The sequence below is a fragment of the Myotis myotis genome, unplaced genomic scaffold, assembly GCF_014108235.1.
Source record: "Myotis myotis isolate mMyoMyo1 unplaced genomic scaffold, mMyoMyo1.p scaffold_m19_p_3, whole genome shotgun sequence".
Taxonomy (NCBI): Eukaryota; Metazoa; Chordata; class Mammalia; order Chiroptera; family Vespertilionidae; genus Myotis; species Myotis myotis.
The window spans coordinates 130,599,136-130,616,347 of record NW_023416335.1 but is presented as its reverse complement, the minus strand read 5'-3'; the positions used below and the strand labels follow the sequence as shown (position 1 = coordinate 130,616,347).

The 17,212-nt window shown below is 43.9% G+C and overlaps 1 protein-coding gene across 7 annotated transcripts in view; it reads right to left on the bottom strand.

Moving 5' to 3' along the window:
- Positions 1 to 17,212, bottom strand: part of CEP290 (centrosomal protein 290) — a 118,124-nt gene that overhangs the window by 13,652 nt on the left and 87,260 nt on the right. For all 7 annotated transcript variants that reach the window (XM_036301405.1, XM_036301407.1, XM_036301406.1 and 4 more), the window contains 3 exons: positions 12,690 to 12,813; positions 9,067 to 9,201; positions 920 to 1,006 (listed from right to left, as the gene is read on the bottom strand). In XM_036301405.1, the coding sequence (XP_036157298.1) occupies positions 920 to 1,006; positions 9,067 to 9,201; positions 12,690 to 12,813 (346 nt within the window). The remainder of the gene's footprint in view (positions 1 to 919; positions 1,007 to 9,066; positions 9,202 to 12,689; positions 12,814 to 17,212) is intronic.

Below are 17,212 nucleotides of genomic sequence, written 5' to 3'. Positions count from 1 at the left end.
AGCTGAAATTAAAAACCTGGTGTAAAGTTATCAAAAGAGCTGGGTAAGCACTTAATAAGTTTAACTGCTTATAATTTAAAGTAAAAAGTTTTTTAATAGTCAAGTAAAATAATCTGCTTACTTGTTTGGCATTTTATGCAGTATTCACACTGTAATAAATAACCCTAAAATATAAACTTTTACATAATTTCAATAATACTTTCATAATTAACTTAGAAAAGGTTAAATTAACAAATAGATTTTTATTGATGAAATGAATGTTGCTGACTGCCAACAGATATTTGTCTGAATACTTTTGTAATGACATTAAATATTTTTATCAAATCTATCACATATTTAAGATTATTACTTGACAAAGCTTTTGTCCATTATGATTGCTTCCACTTGTACCAGTTAACAATATATCAACAGGGGTTAAATATTTGGTCTTGACCTCGTAGGCAACATTTATTTATTGTAAAAGGTGAATACAAAATACATGGAAAGAAAAAAGCAATAATAAAAAAAAAATTTGGGAAACATGTTTACAGAGCATTATATTAAGAAGTTGCTGTGGACAGCATAAAATAATTACAAAATGTTAGAATTGGACCAAGGAGCACTTAGTAGTTACCTTAATGAACAAAAGGATGATTCCTGAAAGTTAAATGTTTTCAAGGTGTGGAAAGATATGCAACAAAAAAAGAGATGAAGTGGAGTACAAGTGAAATAAAATGCATGTAGGTGTGACAGATGATAAAACATTAACTTGAAACACAGAAAAGCTTAATAATGTTTTATATTGTAGATGCAGCAGAATAAAAACTGAAACTGTAAACTAGTAAAGGCATATCACTGCTGTTAGGACATACCCATACTTACTTTTTCATTTCCACTTCTGAAACCAAAACAAATATATGGCATATTCTCCAAAACTTACCCCTCTAACATGGCCAAGTTTCCGCTCAACTTCTGCTTTTTCTTTTTTAAGAAATTCACACATTTCCTTCAAATCTCTTACTTGATTCTGTAAGATTAAAAGCAAACATATAACAATTTAACACAGCTACCGCAATAGGAAAGAAAAGATAAACCATGCATCTGAACTAGCAATCGCTATAAATGAATAGCCAAACTCAACTAGTGGATCTCTAGCAACAAAAAGGATTTTGAACTAATACATATGTTGAATTAAAGTGTATAAATACAGCGTATTATGTATATGAATTTCAAGAACTATTTTTGCCTTAATGTGCAATATAAATTTGAGTTTAGGACCCTGATTTTAAATGTCCCATAAATTACATATGTAAACCCATTTGGAATAGAGTAGCGGTTCTCAACCTGTGGGTCGCAACCTCTTTGGAGGTCGAACAACCCTTTCACAGGGGTCGCCTAAGACCATCGGAATACACATATATAATTACATATTGTTTTTGTGATTAATCACTATGCTTTAATTATGTTCAATTTGTAACAATGAAAATACATCCTACATATCAGATATTTACATTATGATTCATTACAGTGGCAAAATTACAGTTATGAAGTAGCAACGAAAATAATTTTATGGTTGAGGGTCACTACAACATGAGAAACTGTATTAAAGGGTCGCGGCATTAGGAAGGTTGAGAACCCCTGGTATAGAGAAACAGACAACTGAACTTCTAACACTGGCTCTAACAGTGTAAAAATCACAATGTGAAGCAAGAAATAGATAAATTATATGATTACCAGTGGAACTAACAGATTGCTGATATTTTAGGTTTAGAAACAGAACTGAAACAATTAACCAGCCAAGAGAAAAAGAAGATTCCCATAAATAGCATAAGATTTGAAAAACCAAAGATAAACTTTATACAAACATCAAAATAAATAACATTTCTAAGAGAGACAATTAACCTAATATATTTTTAATTTTAAGATTTATTTTTTTTTAGAGATATCCTAATATCTTAAAGTGTGAAAACTGTTAATGAAGTACACCAGGAATCCTCTTAGTGCTGGGCATTTGAACTTGCTATTTGTTGTCTGGAACTCTTTTTCAATTATTTGCATGACCCACTTCTTTATTTGTCCCTAGCTATCTGCTAAAATATCATATTTTGCTAACTACCATATATTTTTTAAATTGATTGATTTGAGAGAGAAAGAGAAAACATTGCTTTGTTGTTCCACTATGTATGCATTCTTTGGTTGATTCTTGTATGTGCCCTGAACAGGGATCGAACCTGCAACCTTGGTGTATTGGCACAATGCTCTAACCAACTGAGCTACTGGGCAGAGCTTCCTTACTAGGGTATTTTAAAAATTTTTATTTATTATTATTATTATTATTATTATTATATTATTTTTAGAGCAAGCATGTCAAACTTGTGGCCCATGGTCCACATGTGGCCCACAACGAATATTTCTGCAGCCCAACCAATGTAACGGTCTGTAAGAAGTCTACACTAATAAAAGAGAAAAATGGTAATTGGCGTATGACGCTACCCTTTTCATTGGCTAATCAGGGCTATATGCAAATTAACTGCCAACTAAGATGGCAGTTAACTGCCAACAAAGATGGCGGTTAATTTGCATATGTAGGCACAATGCAGGGAGGCGAAAGGGAAAGCAGGAAGAAGCCCCCTGCCACTGACAGTGATCGGAAAACCAGGGGGGAGCTAAGAGCTGGGGGGCAGGGCAAAGGCGGCCCTGGGGCGGCCTTTGCCCTGCCCCCCAGCCATGATCAGAGAATCAGGCGCCTTTGCCGCCCTGGCCAGTGATAGCAGGAAGTAGGGGTGGAGCCAGCGATGGGAGCTGGGCACGGTTGAAGCTGGCAGTCCCGGGAGCTAGGGGTCCCTTCCCTGGGCCTAAAGCGGAGCCCATGATCGCGGGGCCGCTGCAGCTGCGGGTCCCCACTGCCCGGGCCAGACGCCTCAGCCAGAGGCGTCCTGCAGGAGCAGGGGCGGAGCCCGCGCGATCGCGGCGCCCCCCGCTGCCACTGCGGGTCCCCGCTGCCCAGGCCGGATGCCTAGGCCAGAGGCGTTAGGCCTGGGCAGGGGCGGAGCCTGCAACCGCAGGGAGCTGGGGGTCCCCTGCCCAGGCCTAATGCCTTGGCCAGAGGCGTTAGGCCTGGGAAGGGGCAGAGCGGGAGATCGCGGGGAGCTGGGAGTCCCCTGCCCAGGCCTAATGCCTTGGCCAGAGGTGTTAGGCCTGGGCAGGGGCAGAGCGGGAGATCGTGGGGAGCTGGGAATCCCCTGCACAGGCCTAACGCCTAGGCCAGAGGCGTTAGGCCTGGGCAGGGGTGGAGCCTGCAACCGTGGGGAGCTGGGGGTCCCCTGCCCAGGCCTGACACCTCTGCTGGAGGCCTCACGCCTGGTCAAGGGGCTGATCCGGTGATTGGTGATTGGAGGGTGATGAGGGTCAACTCCTCTGGCAGAGGCATCAGGCCTGGTCAGGGGGCTGGGGGTCCCCTGCCCAGGCCTGATGCCTGGGCCAAAGGCATCAGGCCTGGGTGGGGGGCGGAGCCGGGGATTGGGGGGATATGATGGTCCCCTTGCCCAGGCCTGAAGCCTGGGTCAGAGGCGTCAGGCTTGGGCGGGGGGTGGAGCAAGCGATCAGAGGGAGATGGGGGTCCCCTGCCCAGGCATGATTCCTGGACCAGAGGCCTCAGGCCTGGGCAGGGGTCAGAGCCAGTGATCGGGGGGAGATGGGGGTCCCCTGTCCAAGCCTGACACCTCTGGCGGAGGCGTCAGAACTGGGCAAGGGGCCGATCAGGCAATAGGAGGGTGATGGAGGTCTACGCATCTGGCTGAGGCATCAGCCCTGGGCAAGGGGCAGAGCCAGCAATCGGAGGGGTCTGGGGGTCCCCTGCCCAGGCCTGACGCCTGGGTCAGAGGCATCAGGCCTGGGCTGGGGGCAGAACCAGTGATGGGGGGAAATGAGGGTCCCCTGCCCAGGACTGATGCCTCTGTCAGAGGCGTCAGGCCTGGGCAAGGGGCCGATCCTGCGATTGGAGGGTGATGGGGGTCAACGCCTGAGGGCTCCCAGTATGTGAGAGGGGGCAGGCTAGGCTGAGGGACGCTCCCCCCCCCCCCACACCCACACCCAGTGCATGAATTTTGTGCACCAGGCCCCTAGTATTTTAATAAAAATTTTGTAACTTAATTTCTAAAATATCCTGTTATACATAATCTATGTATATAAAATCATAAGCAACTGGTCAACTGGTCACTATGATGTGCACTGACCACCAGAAGGCAGACTCTCAATGCAGGAGCTGCCCCCGGTAGTCAATGCGCTCCCACAGCAGGAGCGCTGCTCAGCTGATTGATAGGCACCAGACACTGGGCTCACAGCTGGCGAGCGCATTTGCAGTGGCATGAGCCTCTCTTGTGGAAACTTCCCCTGCGCACCCCTCCCCCATTTGGACCAGGACCAGGACCAGGACCAGGATTGGACCGGCTGGGTGCGAGCCCACGGCTGCTTCCTGGTCATGGGCACGCCAGTATCATACTAGGATGGGCGGGCGGACACCACAGCGGAGTAGCGGCAAGCCTACTGAGTGGCGGTGGTGGCAGGCACAGTGGGGCCAAGATGAGCAAGAGCAGCAGGCAGGAGCGGCAGGCGGTGTTGGACTTCTTGTTTTGGCCTGATCCCCGCAGGCCATGCCAAGGGACCCCCCAACAGTGCATGAATCTGTGCACCGGGCCTCTAGTTATTAATAACGAATTATAACGTTTGCTAATGACTTATTACTATAATCATGTTGCATTCATTTCCTTATGCGCCTTACATACAGGTGTACCATTTCTCCCCACTAATACTAGCAGCGAATATTTTAGCAGCCGACTGCCACGTCATTAGCCTTAGACTGACTTGTTTGGCGTGCGCAATGGGAAATATTGTGCTTTCAGAGAACAAGAAAAATAGGTTTATTTGAGCTACATTTATTAATTTGTGCAGTTATTCAGTGTCTGGTAAGTTAATGTACAAGAAAAAATATTAATTTTATTAAAATATTCTATTATTTTATGATAACTATGTCTCATTTATTTTAGTCCTTTGTATTCAGCATGTCTCTATCGAAATAAACCTACGTTTCTATGAAAATTGAAGCTTTTGTTTTTTTGTGGCCCACATAAACTTAAACCTTGTTTATTTGGTTCATGTTAGCCTTTGAGTTTGACATGTTTGTTTTAGAGAGAGAGGGAGAGGGAAAGAGAAACATCGATGTGAGAGCAAAATGTCAATTGGCTACCCGCTATATGCCCCCTACTTGGAATCAAGCCCACATCCCAGCCATGTACCATGATGAGGAATCATTTTAGTGCACGGGACGATGCCCAACCAACTGAGTCACACCGGCCAGGGCAATTCGATATTTTAAATAGCAATTCCTCAACCCCCCACCTCCCCCTCACACACCACATTCACATCAACCATGCCGTTTCTCCTTAGCACTTAACATAAGCTGACATACTATACTAGAGGCATGTGCATGAAATCGTGCACGGATGGGGTCTGGCCAGCCCGCCCTGATCAGGCAGATCAGGGATGGCTGGCCAGGGGAGGGGCTGTGGGAGGTGGGCCGGCCGGGCCCACCTCCATCGGGCCAGTTGGCTGGCCACACTGCCTGTCATAGTGACCGGTCGTTCCAGTTGCTTGCCTTTTATATATATACTAGAGGCCCAGTGCACGAAAATTTGTGCACTCGGGGGGGGGGGGGGGACGTCCCTCAGCCCGGCCTGTGCCCTCTCGCAGACTGGGACCCTTCGGGAAATAACGACCTGCTGGCTTAGGCCTGCTCCCGGTGGCAGAGGGCAGGCCCAATCCCTAGGTGCAGCCCCTGGTCGGGCTCAGAGCAGGGCCGATTGGGGAGTTGGGGCGCCGCCCCTGTCATGCACAGAGCAGGGCGGATCGGGAGGTTGTGATGCCACCCTCAGTCACGCTCAGGGTAGGGCCGATTGGGGGGTTGGGGCACCGCCCCCTGTCCTACTCAAGGCAGGGTCGATGGGGAGGTTGCGGCGCTGCCCCGTCACGCACAGAGCAGGGCCCATCAGGGGGGTTGGGGCTCCGTACCCTGTCACGCACAGAGCAGGGCCAATCAGAGGGTTGGGGCACTGCCCTCTGTCACGCACAGAGCAGGGCCCATCAGGGGGTTGGGGAACTCCCCCGTCACACACAGAGCAGGGCTGATCAGGGGGGGACACCGCCACTGTCACACTCAGGGCAGGGCCGATGGGGAGGTTATGGCTCTACCCCATCAAACACAGAGCAGGGCCCGTGGAGGGGGGGTTGGGGCGCCGCCCTCTATCACCCACAGAGCAGGGCCGATCAGGGGATTGGGGTGTCGCACCCTGTCACACACAGAGCCGCAGGGAGATCAGGGGGTTGGGGAGCTCCCCCCTATCAGGCACAGAGCAGAGCTGATCAGGGGGTAGGGGCGCCTTCCCCTGTCATGAACAGAGCAGGGCAGATAGAAAGGTTGTGGCCCCACCCCCGTCACACACAGAGCCGCAGGGCGATCAGGGGGTTTGGGCACTGACCCCTGTCACACTGATCCCGGTGCCAGGAGGCCTCTCAGCTCCGCTTATCCCGGTGCTGGGAGGCATATTACCCTTTTACTATATAGGATAGAGGCCTGGTGCACAGGTGGGGGCCGGCTGGTTTGCCCTGAAGGGTGTCCTGAATCAGGGTGGGGGTCCCCACTGGGGTGCCTGGCCAGCCTTGGTGAGGGGATGATGGCTGTTTGTAGCTGGTCACACACCCTTTAGGGTGGGGGTCCCCACTGGGGTGCTTGGCCAGTCTGGGTGAGGGGCTGAGGGCTGTTTTCAGGCTGGCGGGTGACTGAAGCTCCCAACCGCTCCTTTTTTTCTTTTTCTTTTTTTATTCTGGGCCAGCTTTAGCTCTGGCTCCAGCTCTGAGGCCTCTGCTGCTGAAAGCTGGTATCTGGTTTGTTTGGGTTCTATAATCGAAACACTGTATCAACTCCAGCTCTGAGTTCCTGGGGGGCTGAAAGCAGGTTTCTGGGGTTTTGTTTAGCTTCTATATTTGTAACAATATTTTAAACTGCAAGCTCAGAGACCGGCAAGGCAGGCGGGAACGTTGGAGTCCTCCGTCACTGAAGCAAGCAAGCCTCATGTTAGCTTCAAGCTGCCTGGCTGCCGGCTGCCATCTTGGCTGGCAGTTAATTTGCATATCTCACTGATTAGCCAATGGGAAAAGTAGCAGACGCACACTAATTACCATGTTTCTCTTTTATTAGATAGGATAGACTAGGGGCCCAGTGCACGAATTTGTGCACCTCAAAAGGAACTGTGGGCTGTGAGGCTACAGTGGGCACAATAGCGGGTCTCGGGCCATCCTCCATGCCCCTGCCCGGCCCCTCCCACTGTGGCCCTTGTTCCCCTGTCTGCCAGCAGCCCCACTCCCACTGCCACCATTCCTACATGCTAACGGCATGGAGCGATTGGGGCTGGCGACAACAACGGTGCGAGCAGGGCTGGAACCGACAGTGGGTGCAAGTGGTGGCTGCTGCCCCGATTGCCCTTCAGGAGTAGTGGGAGATGGAGAAGCCCTCAGGGGCATTTGGGGCTGGCAGCCACCACTCCCACCCGCTGATGGCGCCAAGCGATCGGGACCAGTGCCAGGCGCTGTCAGTGGGTGTAAGCGGCGGCTCCGGTGCTGGCAGGGGGTACGAGCAGGGCCGTCACCAGCAGTGTGTATGACCTGTGGCTCCAGTGCCAGTAGTGGGTGCAAGTGGCAGCTCTGGTGCCAACAGCGGGTGTGAGCAGGGCCAGTGTCAGCAGCAGGTGTGAGCGCCGGTGGGTCCACGGCACACAGGAGCAAACAATTTTCAGTAACCACCAGAGGCTCGCCCCGATTACAATGACCAGTGCCCCGCCTTGGTCTGGCACCCCCGCTCACCTGCTCCACCATCCCACCACGGCCGACGCCTGCCATGTTCTGCGCATGCTCCCTCGTGGTCAGCGCATGTCATAGTGACCAGTTGTTCTGCTATTTGGTCTATTTGCATATTAGCCTTTTATTATATAGGGCTAGAGGCCTGGTGCATGAAATTCGTGCACTCGGAGGCATCTCTCAGCCCAACCTGCTCCCTCTCGCAATCCCGGAGTCCTTGGGTGATGTCTGACTGATGGCTTAGGCCCACTCCCCTAAGCCGTCAGTCTGATATCCTTAGTGCTGCCATGGAGGTGGGAGAGGCTCCTGCCACCACCACTGCGCTCACCAGCCATGAGCCTGGGTCAGGGTTTCTGGAGGAGCAGCACTCCCACTGTGCCACCAAGGGGCAGCTCCTGCATTAAGCGTCTGACCCCTGGTGGTCAGTGTGCGTCATAGCGACCCGTCGTTCCACTGTTCAGTCGATTATCCTCTTATCATCCTACCAGAGGCCCAGTGCACAAAATTCATGCAAGAGTAGGCCTTTGCCTTCGCAGGGCGAAGAGTAGGGCCGCCCTCGCAGCCCAGGCTTTGTCCAGAAGGTTGTCTGGACAGTCATTCCACTGTTCAGCCATTTGGTTGATTTGCATATTACACTTTTATTATTATAGATATTGACCTGTATACTTGTTTATCAGCCTTCCCCACTAAAATGTACATTCCTTGAGTGCAAGATTTTTTTCATTGCTGTTTCTCAGCATCTAGAAGAGTGCTTGACACAAAGTAGGCCCTCCCCTGACTGGTTTGGCTCAGTGGATAGAGCGTTGGCCTGCAGACTGAGGGGTCCCAGGTTCGATTCCAGTCAAGGGCATGTACCTTGGTTACGGGCATCTCCCCAGTAGGGGGTGTGCAGAAGGCAGCTGATCGATGTTTCTCTCTCATCAATGTTTCTAACTCTCTATCCCTCTCCTTTCCTCTCTGTAAAAAATCAATAAAATATATATATTTAAAAAAAAAACCAACAAAGTAGGCCCTCAACAAATAATTGTTAAAAGAATAAATGTAGAAAGTATAACATTTTTATGAATATGAGTTTTTTACTTCTTCATAAACGAATATGGTAAGCATAACAATTAAATAGGAAGAAAATGGTTTTCAGGCATTAGATTTCCTAACTGTAATAAAGAATACTAAATTTACCTTCAATCTTGGCAAATCTTTATTTGCTTGTTCAAGCTGAAATTTTAGTTCAATATTTTCAGATGACAACTTCAAGTTTTCCCTCTGAAGCTCCTGTTCTCTTTGCCAATGATCATCTGACTCTATTTCTGAAGTCTTCAGGAAAATACAGTTAGAAATACTTTTAAGATTTAATAAATAAAACCTGCATAAGACATACTGAATCAGAAAACACAATGCTAAAATGGAACATTTTCCTCAAAAGAATATGGAGAGCTCTGGCGAAAACAACCAAAAATAAGTAAGAATATAAAATTTGCAGGAGAAAAGGTCATATATTTTAATTAATATTGAAAGAAAAGTCAAGTATCACTTAACAGCATCTACACATATAATGAATGCTTCCATAAATACTCTCATAACAACTAAACTTTAATGTTTTTATTTTCAGTCCAATAATAAAGTATGACTGTATTATACTCTACCTGTACCCCACTCCCAAATTCATATGCTGAAATCCTAACTCTCAGTACCTCAGGACCTTATTTGGAGATAGGGCCTTTGCAGAGAAAATCAAGTTAAAATACGGTCATTAGGTTGGGCCCTACTCCAATGACTAGTGTTCTTACACAAAAAGGAAATTTGCACTCAGACATATAACAAAGAATGACATGTGAAGACACAGGGAGAAGACTGCCAGGTAACAGATAATGAGAGAGGGCTGGACAGATACTCCCTCACAGCCTGAAGAAGGAATTAACCCTGCTAATACCTTAATTTTGGATTTCTGGCTTCCAGAACTGTGAGAATGCATTCGTGTTATTTCAGCCATCATATCTGTGGTACTTTGTTATGGTAGCCATAGCAAACCAATACACACAAGCCTACAAAAATAAGTGCGTCAATTCCTTCCTCCTTCTGAAAGCTTTCCTCATTCCTTGAGCTGAAGCAATCACTCCCTCATCAGGAACAGTATATTTGCATTTCTCTTGGCATAAATCCTCCTTAGGTTTTACTTATGTTCATTTTTAATCTCATTCTAAACCACAGGTTATTTGAAAGAGAAATCTGTGCTTGATTACTTTTTTCTATAAAGTGGAAAGTCTCAAATTCTCAGTTACTTATGTAGTGGGCGGAAAAGGAACCATTATGAACCTGACAAAAGAAATGAGAATTAACTTTCATCCATTTTCTCTGAACATTTAAAGGTGTGATTTTAGTAAGTGTTTTGAGAACTTAGGTGACTGAAATATCTAAGGTGGAAAGGATAAAGAAAAAAAAAAGAAATGCTATTTGACTTCAATTGGGAAAAAACTTGTCTTATTCCACATTGTGTAAACTGCCCAAAAGGATGTGTACACAAAAAGTTCATAAACTGTAGAGTTAGGCTGTTAGACCTGCAATGAAATTCTGTTCTGCATGTTTTTTTTTATAAGTAATTCTTTTGTTTTAAACATATTTTGATTGGTTACAGAGAGAGGAAGTGTTCTGCATCAATCACTAGAGATGTTATTCTCTAAGCTTCCCATGTAAATCACCAATAATAATCTGCAAAGTATTGTGGATATTAAACGCAGATAGAGAGTCTAACACAACATAGATAGCAATACATGTAAGTTCCCTTTTTTCATTATAAAAAAGTATCTTTATAATACCTGGAAAAAAAACCACTGAAGGAACTTGCTATGTATGTTAGAATGTCACACAGCATCACAACAAATTTTTATTGATATTTTCACTGTATGAAATTTTACTTGTATTGAGATTTTATAGCATGCTGAATTAGAAATTTCTAAGGCAAAACAAACACCTCTAAAGTGCCTTACTTTTGTTACTCTGTTACCTAATCTAATCATTTCAAGTGAGCACCAATGGTAAAACAGGGAGTACTAAAATGATTTAGGAAATGCATAATCATTAATTTTGTAAGAACTAGTCAAATGTTAGTTTAAGGAGAAGTTTACTAATAATTAATATCTTTTACAAATCCTACACAACTTTTTCATTTGTACTACATATGCATACTACTTGCTATAAGAAAATTCAGCTACCAAAGAAATAAAGGACTGCCATGTACTCAAACCTGGGGCCCGCCATTTCCTGGCTGGACTGGTACGTCAGTCTCAGAGTTAGCCTCCTCAGCACATTGATCCACTGCAGCAGCAACTGCGGCAGGAGCCTGGTCCTCCCCGGGAGATTCTTCTGGGTCTGTGCAGCTGCTGTGACTGAGGTCTTCAGCTATGTGTTCCTTTCCTTTCCCATTCTTCACTAGTTCATTCTCTTCTTTGACTTTATATTCCTGCTTATTATTTTCACAACAGTCTTGATTAATTTTCTCAATTTCAGGATATGGATCATTTTCTAAACTGGAGTTAAAATCTGCCAAGGTATCATCATTTAGCCTAAGTAGACCTGATTTATTGTTTGGCCTTGCCTCAGGTATATTTAACTCAGTAGGATCTACAACATAGTCTGCTTTGTGTTTTCTCTTCTTACTATGATACTGTAGAGCAGTGGTTCTCAACTTTCCTAATGCCACGACCCTTTAATACAGTTCCTCGTGTTCTGGTGACCCCAATTTCATTGTTACAAATTGAACATAATTAAAGCATAGTGTATAATCACAAAAACAATATGTAATTATATATGTGTTTTCCGATGGTCTTAGGTGACCCCTGTGAAAGGGTCGTTCGACCCCCAAAGGGGTCGCGACCCACAGGTTGAGAACCGCTGCTGTAGAGTATTTCTCAATTCCTGATGATATAAGTTGTCACTGGTAACTATTCCCTTCCCATTTTTATTTTTATTAAATATATTTTATTGATTTTTTACAGCGAGGAAGGGAGAGGGATAAAGAGTTAGAAACATTGATGAGAGAGGAACATCAATCAGCTGCCTCCTGCACACCCCACACTGGGGATATGCCCGCAACCAAGGTACATGCCCTTGACTGGAATTGAACCCGGGACCCTTCGGTCCACAGGCCGACGCTCTATCCACTGAGCCAAACCAGTCAGGGCTCCCTTCCCATTTTTAATTCTGAGCACTCTTAGGGTTTTGTTGTTGTTGTTGTTATTCCTGTATAAAGTGTTCTTTTTGTGAAAAATATTGTGCCTGTATTTATTTACACTGTTAGAAAGGATAGAAAGAGTACTTGTGTTATGTAACAGATTCTGCTTCAGGCAGAAAAAGAAAAAACATGAAAAGAAAAGAAAAACAATAATAAAAGGGTACACACTGAGTGATTTAAAGTAAGAGTCTAACAATTTTTCATTAATGAGTCTTTATAAAGAACACTAAAAACATTGTCACATGCTTGATGGATAATAATGCAATAACATATTTTTCTACTTTACTTAATCGCATAGTCTTGCCACAGCAAACTCATAACAACTACATTTAAAGTCTCTAGAAATCATTTGTAATGAAGTTATACAAGCATCATAAGAATCTTAAGTTTACAGTTATTATATAAGAAGGATTAAAGAAGTTAATATATATCAGTAACTACTAAAAATAAAAGTTGAATTTATTGTATTAATACATATTAAGCACAGAGATATACTGGTTTTGCCCAGATAAAGGTAAAAATTGATTTTACTTCCAAAGTTGACCATTAAAAATATGAAAAGAAAAGCACTTACAGAAGGCCTAGAAGAGGCATCCTTTGAAGACTGTTTCTCCAAAGCATGAAGTTTTTCTTGGAGGTATCTGTTTTGTAAACGTAAATCTTCTATAACAGAATCTCGAGGAAGAGCCTGATGGGTCCTAAAAACAACAACCACACTCTCTTTACTATCAAACTTCAACTTTTCACTGTGTTTTTTATATTAAACTATACAGGAGAGAATGAAAATATATAACATATTTATTTACACTGTACTTATTTTAAATTCAAAAAAACTTATAAACTTTATAAAATTAAATTAGGACATGACTATTTACATTATAAAATGATCCTCACATTAAATATGGCAGCAGAGTAATGATGGTAAAAATGTTAAACAGTATGAGAACCAAGATGGCGGCATAGGTTAACGCCGGAGTTTGCTGCTTTGAACAACTACTTCAAAAGTGAAACCAAAAAACGGAAGGGACATCACCCAGAACCACAGGAACGCTGGCTGAGTGGAAGTCCTACAACTAGGAGGAAAGAGAAACGCATACGGACACTCAGAGGAGGCGCAGTGCTGAAGTCAAATTCTGAGGTGCGGAGTGCGCGAGCGGGCTGGCGGCGGAGGGCGCGGTTGGCGTTTTCAATCGGGAGGGAGTCGCAGACTCTGAGCTCCAGATCCGGGCGAGTCTTTAGCGACCCAGACTCAAACGGGAGAAGCGGGACTGTCTGGCTTCGGTCAGAGCGAGTGCAGCTTTCTCTCCGAGCTTTGCAGCGGGTGCTGGGACTCAGAGAGGCAGAGCCCCTGGGGACAGGACTGAGAGCCGCCATAACTGCTCTCTCCAGCCCACCCTGTTGATCCTGTGCGACCCGCCCCACCCAAGCCCTGCACAGAGGCATTTGCCGGATAGCCTCAGGCAAACGCTAGATTAGCACCTCCCTAGAAGACAGAAGTTCTCTCACTGCTGACACAGCTGATTCTCATAGCCACTTGGCCTGGAGGTCAAACCCTCCCTGGAATTAGCTACAACAATCAAGATTTAACTATAAGACTGCGCACAAAGACCACTAGGGGGTGCACCAAGGAAGCATAACAAAATGCGGAGACAAAGAAACAGGACAAAATTGTCAATGGAAGATATAGAGTTCAGAACCACACTTTTAAGGTCTCTCAAGAACTGTTTAGAAGCCGCCGATAAACTTAATGAGATCTACAAGAAAACTAATGAGACCCTCGATCTTATATTGGGGAACCAACTAGAAATTAAGCATACACGGACTGAAATAACGAATATTATACAGACTCCCGACAGCAGACCAGAGGAGCGCAAGAATCAAGTCAATGATTTGAAATGCGAGGAAGCAAAAAACACCCAACCGGAAAAGCAAAATGAAAAAAGAATCCAAAAATGCGAGGATAGTGTAAGGAGCCTCTGGGACAGCTTCAAGCGTACCAACATCAGAATTATAGGGGTGCCAGAAGATGAGAGAGAGCAAGATATTGAAAACCTATTTGAAGAAATAATGACAGAAAACTTCCCCCACCTGGTGAAAGAAATGGACTTACAGGTCCAAGAAGCGTGGAGAACCCCAAACAAAAGGAATCTAAAGAGGACCACACCAAGACACATCATCATTAAAATGCCAAGAGCAAAAGATAAAGAGAGAATCTTAAAAACAGCAAGAGAAAGAAACTCAGTTACCTACAAGGGAATACCCATATGACTGTCAGCTGATTTCTCAACAGAAACTTTGCAGGCCAGAAGGGAGTGGCAAGAAATATTCAAAGTGATGAATACCAAGAACCTACAACCAAGATTACTTTATCCAGCAAAGCTATCATTCAGAATTGAAGGTCAGATAAAGAGCTTCACAGATAAGGAAAAGCTAAAGGAGTTCATCACCACCAAACCAGGATTATATGAAATGCTGAAAGGTATCCTTTAAGAAGAGGAAGAGGAAGAAAAAGGTAAAGATACAAATTATGAACAACAAATATGCATCTATCAACAAGTGAATCTAAGAATCAAGTGAATAAATAATCTGATGAACAGAATGAACTGGTGATTATAATAGAATCAGGGACATAGAAAGGGAATGGACTGACTATTCTTGGGGGGGAAAGGGGTGTGGGAGATGCGGGAAGAGACTGGACAAAAATTGTGCACCTATGGATGAGGACAGTGGGTAGGGAGTGAGGGCGGAGGGTGGGGCGGGAACTGGGAGGAGGGGAGTTATGGGGGGGAAAAAAAGAGGAGCAAATGTAATAATCTGAACAATAAAGATTTAATTTAAAAAAAAATGTTAAACAGTATGAAAAAAGATATAGTAACTATGAAAAAAGAACAGTCTGAGATAAAGAATGACATAACACAACTAAAGAAAACATTGGAAGGAATACACAGCAGAATGGGGGAAGCTGAGGATCAAACCAGTGAATTAGAAGACAGAATTGAAAATATGACTTAATCAGAGAACTAAAATGGAAAAGCAATTAAAAAAACAGGAGGACAGCTTAAGGGAGCTGTAGGACAACGTGAAACATACCAATATTAGAATAGCAGGTGTGCCAGGGGGACAGAAAGGGAGAAAGGAATAGAGAAGGTGTTTGAAGAAATAAGGTAGAAAACTTTCCTAACCTGGTAAAGGAAAAAGTCATAAAAGTTCAGGAGGCACAAAGAACCCTAAACAAGAAGAACCCAAACAGATCCCAGCCAAGACACATCATAATTAAAATGCCAAAAATTAAAGACAACGAGAGAATCTCAAAGGCAGCAAGATAAAAGAAAACTGTTACCTACAAAGGAGTTCCCATAAGGTTGACACCTGATTTCTCATCAGAAACTCTACAGGCCAGAAGGGAATGACATGAAGTACTCAAGGTAATGGAAAGCAAGGACCTGAGACCAATATTACTGTATCCAGCAAGGCTATCATTCAAAAATAGATGGTCAAATAAAGAGCTTCCCAGACAAAAAAAGGCTAAAGGAATTCATCACCACCAAGCCAGCATTACAAGACATGCTAAAGGTACTGCTGTAAGGGATTGCTGAGAAGAAGAAATAGAGAGAGAAAACCTGGCCATACAGAATTAAAATGGCTATAAATAAGGTCCTCTCAATAATAACCCTAAATGTAAATGGATTAAATGCTCCAATCAAAAGGTGTTGGGTAACTGAATGGATACAAAAACATGATCCAACTATATGCTGTCTACAAGAGACCCACCTCAAAACAAAAGACACACACTGGATGGAAGTGAAGGGCTAGAAAAAATTTTTCCTTGCAAATGGAAAAAAAGCTGGAGTAGCAATACTCATATCTAACATAATAGACTTTAAAATTAAGGCCATCATGAGACAACAAAAGTCACTACATAATCCTAAAGGGATAGATCCAACAAGAGAATATAACCCTGGTAAACATATATGTACCCAATATAGGTGCACTTAAATATATAAAAAAACTTCTAGAGGGCTTTAGTGAAGAGATTTATAACAATACAGTCACAGTAGGGGACTTTAACACCCCTCTGACTTCACTGGACAGATCTTCCAGACCAAAACTCTGAAGGACAGATGGATTTAATAGACATTTATAGAACATTTCACCCCAACGCAACAGAATATACATTCTTCTCAAGTGCACACGGATCATTCACAAAGAGAGACCACATGTTAGGACAAAGGATAGACCACAAAAAATCTTTTCCAAATACTTCAGCCCACACAGATTCACATCATTAAGGAAAAAAAGAGCAATTAAACCTCTAAAGTATTTGAAGTTTTCAATCTAAAATATTTTGATTCCTGTAAAAACCGAAAAGGAGAATAAAAGGATTTAGTTTTGCTCTGAATATATAGGTTGACTAAGAAAAAAAAATAAGAGGGAAGATGCCACTGCCAAGACCATATAGTAACTATAAATAGGTGTCAAAGGAAAGAAGAATTCTTCAACCACATTTTCCTTCTCCATCAAGTGAAATTCTGAAGGATTAAGGAAACAATGACTTAACAGTGGTTCTCAACCTTCCTAATGCCTAACCCTTTAATACAGTTCCTCATGTTGTGGTGACCCCCAACCATAAAATTATTTTTGTTGCTATTTCATAATTGTAATTTTGCTACTGTTATGAATCGTAATGTAAATATCTAATATGCAGGATGTATTTTCATTGTTCGCGACCCACAGGTTGAGAACCGCTGACTTAGAAGAAAAGCAGATGGTATGTAAGTTAGAAGCTCATGAGTATTCCTATAAAGGAGTTCAACTTCACATGCTCACACTACTTAATACTGACACAACAGGACATGTTAATGAAGAAACACTAATGGTGATTTTTGAAGATTAATAGAAAGAAAAACGAAGTAGAATAAATTGAAGAATGTTAAGTATCCTCATATCCAAATATTATAGGTAGGTACCCAACTTTACAATGATCATTTAACATGATTCCAGATCATTTATAAACACCTTGAAGAGGAAGAAATGAATTAGGTAAAGCAAATCTACCTTCATCTTGGAAGAAAAGAGTGAAACAGAAATCTATAAACG